The sequence below is a fragment of the Hibiscus syriacus genome, unplaced genomic scaffold (genome assembly GCF_006381635.1).
Source record: "Hibiscus syriacus cultivar Baekdansim isolate YM2019G1 unplaced genomic scaffold, ASM638163v2 tig00112184_pilon, whole genome shotgun sequence".
Classification (NCBI taxonomy): domain Eukaryota; kingdom Viridiplantae; phylum Streptophyta; class Magnoliopsida; order Malvales; family Malvaceae; genus Hibiscus; species Hibiscus syriacus.
In genome coordinates this window covers 354,501-365,613 of record NW_024063265.1, presented here as the reverse complement: position 1 = coordinate 365,613, position 11,113 = coordinate 354,501, and the positions used below count along the sequence as shown (strand labels likewise).

At 39.7% G+C, this 11,113-nt stretch overlaps 2 protein-coding genes across 2 annotated transcripts; both read left to right on the top strand.

The window, feature by feature from the left end:
- The first annotated feature begins 658 nt into the window (after positions 1–658).
- On the top strand, positions 659–2,101 carry LOC120175296 (spindle pole body component 110-like). The gene has a single exon (XM_039181955.1). It carries the CDS (start codon positions 659–661, stop codon positions 2,099–2,101), a length of 1,443 nt encoding a protein of 480 aa, XP_039037886.1.
- Positions 2,102–2,449: 348 nt separating this feature from the next.
- LOC120175295 lies at positions 2,450–9,621 on the top strand. The gene is given in 10 exon segments (XM_039181954.1): positions 2,450–3,434; positions 3,437–3,528; positions 3,586–3,961; positions 4,453–4,863; positions 4,866–5,258; positions 5,261–5,317; positions 5,738–5,817; positions 6,273–6,888; positions 6,891–7,565; positions 7,568–9,621. Coding segments are annotated over 10 exon segments (5,739 nt in total).
- The last annotated feature ends 1,492 nt before the right edge of the window (positions 9,622–11,113 follow it).

Below are 11,113 nucleotides of genomic sequence, written 5' to 3'. Positions count from 1 at the left end.
AAGGAGAGTCTGATTGTTTCCCTTGGCCATGCCTGAAAGAACTTATTGTCAAACATGACGATATTGAGAAGAGAATGGAGATGTTTGCTTTGGGAATTTACAGTTTAGTGATTTTCCCGAAAGTTCTTTGTCATGTAGAATCCGCTGTAGTCGATTTATTCGAGCGTTTGGAAAGGAAGGTGAATCCTGTTCCTGCGGTTTTGGCAGAGACATTCAGGGCGCTTAATAGTTGCAGAAGAGCAGAGAGTAGTCGCTTCACTGGGTGTATCCAGTTGCTTACTGTTTGGATACGTAGCCACTTCTGGAAGATGGATCGAGAGTACAGTCGCCGGTTTTCAATTGCCTATTCACCATTAAAAGATTTCCTTACCAAGGAATGGCCGGAGCATCTCACCAGGAAAGATTGGATTTCACTCTTCAGAAATCTACAAGATCATGATATAGTATGGCGTGTTCCCTGGTTAGCTTTTGCTGATGTATTGTACAAATGCGGAGATTCTGATTGGGTAACCCTATTAGGGTTATGGGGTGGAGTAGGTTATGCTCCATTAATGGTATTACGACAATTTGGGGCACGCCAATTCGTCCCAATTACATCCGGTCTAAAGACATCTGAATTTGTGTACTACGGAGATCACTACAAGAAACTGCTCGAGTGATGTCAGATGCATGGAAGTCAATCTTTAGAACCGATTTAGTAGCAGCCGAGGTCATGCTGACACCAGATTATGTGGCATGGAGAGCGGCAAGAAAGAATGATGTCATTCCCTTGGCGGATCGTGATCAAGTAATTCCTTTGGAAACACAATTCAGACACGTACCATCTAAGTTGGAGATACTTAAGAGTGAATTCGAAGCAGAGATCGCCAGAAAGGAGGCAGAGTGTGAGGCTCTTAGACAAAAGAATTTTGTGTTGGACATTGATAAGGGGTTTTATAATAAACAATTTGAGTTGATGCGCGAGAGAAAAGAGAAGGTTGAGGCTAATTTTGCTAACTTACAAAATGATTACCGAAGAATTGTTGGGCTCGAAAAAACTTCAAAACAGTGGAGGTTGGAGCTCAAGGCTGAAAGGGATCGTCGAGTTAGGGATGTCAGAGCCGAAAGAGAGCGCCGAGTCAGAGAACTAGAGGCGGAGAAGAAGAGAAAAGATCATGAACTCGAGTCAGAGAAGAAATCCTGGGCTAGTGCACTGAATAACGAAAGGAAAGAAGCTAAAGAGTTAAGACAAAGGCATACTTTGAGCAAGAAACGAGAAGAGGAGCTCACTTTTGAAGTACGAAGGTTGCAAGTTAATATTGAGGAGCTCAAAGTTGAAGAGCATAGTAGATTAAGCGAGATTAAGGAAGGAAAACGAAGGATAGAACAGTTAGAAATTGAGAAAAATAATATGTTTCAAGGGTTCGAAATGGAGGTGAACAGCATGCAAAATGAACTTGAGATTAGAGGACAAAGAATAGGTGAACTCGAAGCTGAAAAGAGACGAACCAATAAAGAATTGAAATTAGAAAGACAACATAAAGATCATGTGCTTAAAAGCAAACAGGATGAAGTGTTCATTTGGATGCAAAGATGTGTAACAAAGAACGAACGAATAGAGGTCCTTAATCAAGAGATGCAAGAGATAGAAGCAAGGCATGAGGAAAAGTTAACTCAGGCTCAAGCAAAGAATGAAGAGTATGGTGTTTACATTCGGCAGCTTGAAAATTCCTTGTTCACAGAGAATAGTCAGCGCTGGCCATCAGATTTAAGGGTTAGTCTCGAAGAGAATGATGCTTTGCGAAGAAAGGTTAATGATTTAGAGAATGCCTTGCGAAGCTGTCAAATACAGATCTCTAGTCTTGAGCGTACTGTTGAAAGTACCCGACAGCAGTGGCAGAACTCGAGTGATCGTTTTGAAGACTGGAAAACGAATGTGAATAGCATAATCCTTGAAACCATGAATCAATTAAGCGGTGTTGCAAGACAATTGGGAGAGATGGACATTCAAGCAAGAGTTATCCAGAGTTATACAAGTCCCGCATCAGATGTAGGAAAAAGGGTCAATTGGCTTGTCAATGAGATAATGGAATTGAGCACTAGAGCTAGGCCTTTTCTGTAATAAATTTTTCTTGTAATGATAAGGGTTTTGTCCTAAATGAAAGTTGTTCTAAAGATTGATCACGTCTTATGAATCAATGCCTTTCTGCATACATTTGCATTTTGTTTAAGTATTGTTTTCTGTATTTTATTCGCACTTTTATCATTTTATTACCACGTAACATGCATTCATTCATTAAAACACCAAAAATAATGTAAAATATGATTTCCAATCATTGTAGTTATTCTGGCATTCACCTCACACCCGTACGGTACTCGGAATACAACAAAGAAAATGGAAGCTAGAATGATCCAACTTGAGCAAGAACAAAAACAAGCTCAAGAAGAAATGAGAGAGAGATTAACTAAGATGGAAGCAGAGATAACAAACTCGCAAGCCGGTCTACTACAAAGGATGGAAGAAATGTTTAAGAAACATGCTACAGGTGGAAGGATTGTGGATGACCAACTAATGTCATCCGAGCAAGATCCATCACATCCTCCAGGGTTTGGAGCTGGAGCATCACATCCTGCGGGGTTTACTTCTGACCCTCAGTACCCACCAGGGTTTACACCAGAATCCCGTCCTCCTCCTGGTTTCACACCTATACATATATCCGCTCATCCTTCGGTACCTCAAGAAACTCGACCTCATGTATATGTTAGCAATGAGAATCAGCAGCACCACATGGGATCCACATTCCCAAACATTTATCAGCCTGTTTCAGGTGTAAGGATAGGGGAATTTAATACCGAGCATTTAACCCCGGATCTGAACGAGTTAGCCGAGAAGGAAAAAGCCAATGAACAGATAAATCAACAATTGAAGAAATTGGAAGAAAGGGTAAAATCGGTAGAAGTGATTGAACCGTTCTATGGGTCTGATGCTAGAGAGTTAAGTTTGGTCCCAGATCTGATTATCCCTATAAAGTTCAAGGTTCCCGAGTTTGAAAAATACAATGGAACCACTTGTCCTTCATCTCATATAACCATGTTTTGCCGGAGGATGGCTGGCCATGTGAACGATGAAAAACTGTTGATTCACTGTTTTCAAGACAGTTTGACAGGTTCTGCCGCTAAGTGGTATAACCAATTAACTAGGGCTCATATCAAATCATGGAAGGACTTGGCAAAAGCATTCCTAGAACAGTATCGCCATGTTACAGATATAATTCCTGATCGGTGGACTCTTCAAAATATGGAAAAAAGAAGCAATGAAACTTTCCGACAATATGCTCAAAGGTGGCGTGATGTTGCTGCACAGGTCCAACCCCCTTTACTCGAAAAGGAGGCTACTGTAATTTTTGTCAATACTTTGAGAGCTCCGTATTTGGGGCATTTGCTTGGAAATGCCACCAAAAATTTGCTGATTTGATCATCTCTGGTGAGCTCATCGAAAATGCTATAAGAAGTGGCAAGATTGAAGTAGTTGAAGGGTCTAGCTCCAAAAAACCTGTATACCGAAAAAAGGAAAATGAAGTTAACAGTGCAAATGTCTACCACAAGAATACTGCAAATAGTGTCACAATAACCCAATCAAGGGCTGAGAGGAATGACATGAACACCACTAGAAATGATTTCAGGGGACCTCGTAAGGAGAGAGAGAAGGTGTCCTTCACACCATTACCCGTACCCTATTCAGAGATATACGCCTCGTTATTCAAGGCAGATGTGGTACGCCCCTACCGTTTGACCCCTCTTCAACCACCGTACCCTCATTGGTATGACGCAAATGCGCATTGTGATTACCACGATGGAATTGCTGGTCATTCTATAGAGAATTGTTATGCCTTCAAAAAGATAGTGCAGAATCTGATTAACACAGGAGGATTACAATTTGATTCACCAGATGCATCAACACACCCACTACCGAATCATGGAGGTAAAGGGATAAATACCATCCATGAGGAGAATAGAGGAAGGCAAAGACAAACATTCATGAAATCAAATCTCCCTTCAGTTGGGTATTCCAACAACTCTATCAGGCTGGCATGATTCGACAAGATCTTAAGCCAAAGACCAATGAGTGTGAACACTATTGTGAATATCACCAAGAAGAAGGGCATGAAATTCAGCTTTGCCCTGAATTCAGGGGGTTACTACAAAGATTGATGGATAATAAGGAGGTAGAGTTCTTTGAGGAAGATAAGGAAAAAAGAGAAAAAGATGTCTTCATGACAGAAAATTCTGAGCCCGTTCACAAAACAAACAAGCCAGTAGTCATCACTGTGAAATCATCAGCAATGAATTCTGGGTCGTCAACGCCAAAAGTTGTAATCACAGCTCCTTCAACATTTTCGTTTAAAGACACCCGCAAGGTGCCTTGGAATTACACTGCCAATGTTTCATTAATAAGAGAATCTGGTTCGCTAGAGAAAATAAAGGTAGTTGAAGGTGAAGCACCAGTAGGCAACTTGATGACTGGAATAGTGAATGAAGTCGGGCACTTCACGAGAAGTGGGAGGTGTTATTCTCCTGAGATGTCAAAAGAAATGGACAAAATGAAGGCAAAAGGAAAAACTGTGGTGGTACCGCAAAAGATATTTGATGATGAACTCCCACCAATGATCAATGAGCCGGTAACAGAAACGCAAGCTCAAGAATTCTTGAAGTTTTTAAAACATAGTGAGTATAATGTAGTTGAACAGCTACACAAGCAACAAGCACGGATTTCGATTCTAGATTTGTTAATAAATTCAGAAGTACATCGGAATGCTTTGTTAAAAGTGCTCAATCAAACATTTGTGCCTGAGGATATATCAGTGAACAAGTTGGATCGAATTGTAGGCACATAGCTGCTGACAACTACATAACTTTCACTGATGATGAAATTCCTGATGGTGGAATGGGATCAGTAAAAGCCCTCAATATCACAACTCATTGTCATGGTCATGTCTTGTCAGGCGTTTTGATTGACAATGGGTCTGCACTTAATGTTATGCCTATGGCCACATTACGGAGGTTACCGGTGGACAACTCACATATGAGGGCCTACCAAAACATTGTTAGAGCTTTTGATGGAACCCAGCGGGATGTGCTTGGAAAGATAGAGATACCACTGTTGATTGGACCAACTGTCTACAATATTGATTTTGTGGTGATGGACATCAATCCCTCATATAATTGTTTGCTTGGGAGGCCATGGATTCATTCTGCAGGGGCAGTCCCTTCGTCCTTGCACCAAAATTAAAATTCGTGACAAATGGCCAGTTGATTAGTATTGGGGCAGAGGAAGAGATTATTGCTTCTGTGACGACTGACGCCCCATATATTGAGACGAATGAGAATGCCCTAGAGTGTTCCTTCAGAGCTTTAGAATTTGTCAACGCTACTTTCATTGCTGAAGGAAACAAGATTCCTCGCCCGCGTTTATCTGATTGTACTAAGATGACTGTGCGAGAGACTCTAGGAAAAGGAGCCAAGACAGGAAAGGGTCTCGGTATATGCTTGCAAGGGAGTTTATATCCCAAATTTGTCATGATGAAGAACGATCGCTTCGGGCTGGGATTTAAGCCTGATTTTCAGCAAAGAAAGAAAGAAATGAAAAAGAGAGGTGAAGTGAGAAGAGCTAGACTGAAAGGAGAGGATATTCCATGGGAGCGTATGCTTTTCCCTCCCCTAGAAAGCTCTTTCAAGTTTGGGGGAGTTTTTGATATAGAGCAACAATTAGCCAGAGCAATTGATGAAGAAGAGCAGATGAAAGACAGAGACTTGTTCAATGAAGCTATGGAGGGTTTGGTCATTAACATGATAACTGGGGATGATAAAGCGGGAAGATATTTGGCTGGAATCCGTCCTTGCTTCCCAGGGGAAACACTGAAAAATTGGACTGCAGAGGATCTCCCTGTAGTTTTTAAGATTAATTCAGAGTAATACCCAGTACTAATCCTTATACTTGTGCCCGCAAGTATTAAGGAATTTTCATAAGGGCAGCTATGTTAACTCTACTTGCTTTCAATAAAAGACAGTCTTTGTTTCTTAAATGGCTATCATTATTTACATTTTCATTTTCATTCTTTATATTCATTTCATAAATTTTGGTCTCCTTTCAAATATATATTCGATTCAATTTTTCCATTTGCAGGTGTCACAATATCAATAGCATGAATGTTTCTGAATTTAATACTGAGATAAACTTTGAGCAGTCCATATGTTTGGAAGAAATCAATGAATGTCAGGATGAGGTAGAATGTGATGTTCCTAACGAACTATTAAGACTGGTAGAAAAGGAGGACAAACAAATCTTACCTCACCAGGAAGAAACTGAGGTTATAAACTTGGGAACTGATGATGACAAGAGAGAAGTTAAAATCGGCAGCACACTTTCTGTTGAGATAAGGCAAGAATTGATAGATCTGCTCCGAGAATTCAAGGATATCTTTGCATGGTCTTATCAAGATATGCCAGGACTGAGTACAGACATAGTGGTGCACAAGCTTCCGATAAAGCCTGAGTGTAAGCCAGTTCAGCAAAAGCTCAGAAGAATGAAGCCAGAAATGTTATTAAAAATTAAAGAGGAAGTGATGAAACAGATTGATGCAGGGTTTCTTCAAGCGGCAAAGTATCCGGAATGGGTCGCAAACATAGTCCCTGTGCCAAAGAAAAATGGGAAAGTTCGCATGTGTGTGGATTACAGAGATCTTAATAAAGCAAGCCCAAAAGATAATTTTCCATTGCCTCATATAGATACTTTAGTGGACAACACTGCTGGTCATTCGTGGTTTTCTTTTATGGATGGCTTCTCGGGGTATAACCAAATAAAAATGAACACTGAAGATATGGAAAAAACTACATTTGTGACTATGTGGGGCATATTTGCTATAAAGTGATGCCATTTGGTTTGAAAAATGCTGGGGCAACTTACCAAAGAGCTATGGTGACTCTTTTCCATGACATGATGCACAAAGAGATTGAAGTGTATGTGGATGACATGATTGCCAAGTCCAGGACTGAAGGAGAACACATTCAAAACTTGAGGAAGCTTTTCCAAAGACTGAGAAAATATCAATTGAAACTCAATCCAACTAAATGCACCTTCGGGGTAACATCAGGGAAGCTTCTGGGTTTCGTGGTTAGTCAAAGAGGAATTGAGATCGATCCAGATAAAGTAAAGGCCATTCAAGATCTTCCACCACCTCGTACTCAGAAAGAAATTCGAGGTTTCCTAGGAAGGTTAAATTATATATCTCGATTCATTTCACAATTAACTGAAAAATGTGATCCAGTTTTCAAATTACTTCGAAAGAACAACCCCGAAGTTTGGAATGACGAGTGCCAAGAGGCTTTGGAGAAAATCAAGAGATATTTGTCTAATACTCCAGTTCTGGTGTCACCAGTTCCTGGTAGACCATTGATCCTTTATCTAACGGTCTTTGAGAATTCGATGGGATGTGTGTTGGGGCAGCATGACGAATCTGGAAAGAAAGAGAGAGCCATCTATTATCTAAGCAAAAAGTTCACCGATTGTGAGATCCGATACTCGCCAATTCAAAGCTATGTTGTGCTTTGGTATGGGCTACTCGAAGGCTCAGGCAATACATGTTATACCACACTACTTGGTTGATATCTAAGCTTGACCCTTTGAAATATTTAATGGAATCACCGGCTTTAACTGGTAGATTGGCTAGATGGCAGATGTTGTTATCAGAATTTGACATTGTATATGTGAATCAAAAAGCAATCAAAGGGAGTGCCATAGCAGATTTCCTTGCAAGTCGTGCTTCAGATGATTATGAGTCCTTGAACTTTAATTTTCCAGACGAGGATTTGATGTGCATTACAACCAAGGAGGAAACAATTTCAGATGATAAATCCTGGAGGTTGTATTTTGATGGGGCATCTAATGCTTTAGGACAAGGAATTGGAGCGATACTGATTTCCCCGGAAAATGTCTATTATCCTTTTACAAGCAGATTGGAGTTCTTTTGCACCAACAATATGGCAGAATATGAAGCTTGTGCTATGGGATTAAGAGCAGCTATAGAAAGAAAAATCAAAGTGCTCCAAGTATATGGAGACTCCTCATTAGTGGTGTATCAATTGCGAGGAGAATGGGAGACAAAGGATCCAAAGTTAGTGGAATATCGAAGATTGATCCTTGAATTGGTAAAAGAATTTGAAGATGTCAATTTCAATTATCTCCCTCGAGAAGATAATCAAATGGCAGATGCTTTGGCCACACTGGCTACAATGTTCCAAGCAAATAGAAGAGTTGATATGATGCCAATTAAAATGCAAATATATAAAACCCCTGCACACTGTTATGATATCGAAGAAGAGGTAGATGATCGTCCATGGTATTATGACATTTTGCAATACATCAAGCATCAAATTTACCCACTACATGCATCTGAGATCGATAAAAAGACAATAAGGAAGATGACTGCTGAATATGTATTAGATGGGGAAGTTTTGTACAGAAAGGGTAGTGATCAAGTTTTGATGAGATGTGTAGATGCCCGAGAAGCGAGAAGTATACTTGAAGAAGTGCATGAAGGGATATGTGGAACACATGCAAGTGGGCTTTCTATGGCCAGGAAGATCATGAGATATGGATATTATTGGGCCACTATGCATTCAGACTGTGTTGATTATGTAAGAAAATGTCACAAATGTCAAATTTATGGTGATAAGATCCATGCATCTCCGTCACCTTTGCACGTGATGACTGCACCATGGCCGTTTTCTATGTGGGGCATGGATGTCATTGGGGCAATTACACCAAAGGCTTCGAATGGACATCGCTTCATATTTGTGGCAATTGATTATTTTACTAAGTGGGTTGAGGCTGCCTCATATGCAAATATCACAAGATCTACAGTTTGCAAATTCATAAAGAGAGAGATAATCTGCCGGTATGGGTTGCCAGAAAGAATCATCACAGATAATGCCACCAATTTGAACAATAAAATGATGGTAGAACTTTGTACTCAGTTCAAGATAAAGCATTCTAATTCAGTGACCTATCGTCCAAAGATGAATGGGGCAGTGGAAGCAGCAAATAAAAATATTAAAAGGATCATCACAAAGACCACTGAGACTTACAGAGATTGGCACGACAAATTACCTTTTGCTTTATATGCATATCGTACTACAGTGCGAACTTCGACAGGGGCAACGCCTTTCTCTTTAGTTTACGGGATGGAGGCAGTCTTGCCAGTGGAAATAGAAATCCCATCACTTCGAATTCTGAAAGAGGTGAAGTTGGATGAAGCTGAATGGGTTCAGGCTCGGTTTGACCAATTGAATCTCATTGAAGAAAAGAGATTAAAAGCTATTTGCCACGGTCAGATGTATCAGAAACGGATGATGAGAGCTCATGATAAGAAGGTTCATCCTAGAGAATTTCGAGAGGGTGATCTAGTGCTAAAAAAGATTCTGCCAATTCATAAAGATTTCCGAGGAAAATGGATGCCTAATTGGGAAGGTCCATATGTTGTCAATAAGGCCTTCTCTGGGGGAGCATTGATTTTAGCAGAGATGGATGGGGAAAAACTGAGAAATCCGGTAAACTCAGACTCTGTTAAGAAGTACTATGCTTGAAGAAAAAAAAATGAAAAAAAAAAGAAGAAAAAAAAAGAAAAAAAAAGAAAGAAAAATGAAGAAGGAGGGTTCAAGATGAAAATCCACAAAGGACATCTTGAAACCAAAGGAAGACTTTGAGTTGAAAATCTGAAATGGCGGCTCAAAGGCATTTTGAGATTAGGCATCAGGCAGCTAAATCTTCTCGAAAGTCTGATATTTTGAGAGAAACTTCACATTTACAGAACTTTTGGCAAACCTTGAAATCCTTCAGACAGAAGCTCAACTCAATAGTTATATCAAATGGATTGATTCAGGAACACTCATGCTAATGTTCTATAGGGACATTTGACTTGTGGTTATAAATTTCCACTATTTATGTGATTGTCATAACTTTGTAAATTCATTTCCTTGTCAGTGAATTTAAAGTTTTTATTTCAAGTCTCAATTTATTCATTCTTCTTATAAGTAGATTGACATGGCATTAAAAATAAATAAAAGACTTCTTGGTATTACTCTGAATTAATACTTCCATATCAGGAATTTTAACCCTAATACTCGAAGAGAGTAGGGTAAGACATGACCAAAGAAAATGCATGTGAGCTGAGAAAAAGCACATTGAAAACACTGATATTTTGATACGTTGACAAAGATGAACATATCAAAGGAAGTAGAAAAGATTTGTATGGGAACAAGAGAAATAGCCCAAGCAAAGTGTGGGGTACAAATGAAAGGTTGAATGACGTGTTTGAAATGAAGATTTACAAGACCACAAAGCTCATAATATTAAAATGATATCATGCATACATTAATAGGCATCTATAAATAGGAGCATGCTCATTCATTCATATTCATTGAAATGCTTTGAATGTTTTGACAGAAATTCAGAGAGAGTCAATAACAATTATGATCCACCGCAGAAGGAGGTGGATCAACATTTCCAGTGAAGAGTTCATAATGAGAAGAACTCGTCCTAAAGGAGAAAGTTCATAATAAAAAGAACTTGTTCAACCTTGGTTTGGTTCCATCACAAAAGAGGTGGATCAGCATTTTCAATGGAGAGTTCATAATGAGAAGAACTCATCCGACAGAGGGAGAAGAAGTTCATAATGAGAAGAGCTTGTTCGACCTATCACTCGATTCATGACATTTCGAATCAGTGACACCTCGCTTGAGGAATTGACATTTCCAATGGAGAGTTCATAATGAGAAGAACTCATCCGAAAAAGGGAGAAGAAGTTCATAATGAGAAGAGCTTGTTCGACCTATCACTCGATTCACAGCATTTCGAGTCAGGGACGCCTCGCTTGAGGGATCAACATTTTCAGTGAAGAGTTCATAATGAGAAAAACTCATCCAAAAGAGAGAAGAAGTTCATAATGCGAAGAACTTGTTCAATCTAACAACGAAGGAAGACTGGACAAAAACTGGTTGTCTTTTTCATCTTTTCCCTATTCTTGTTAACACAAGAATGCGCAAAGAGGGGCAGCTGTAGACACCCGTTTTTGATCGG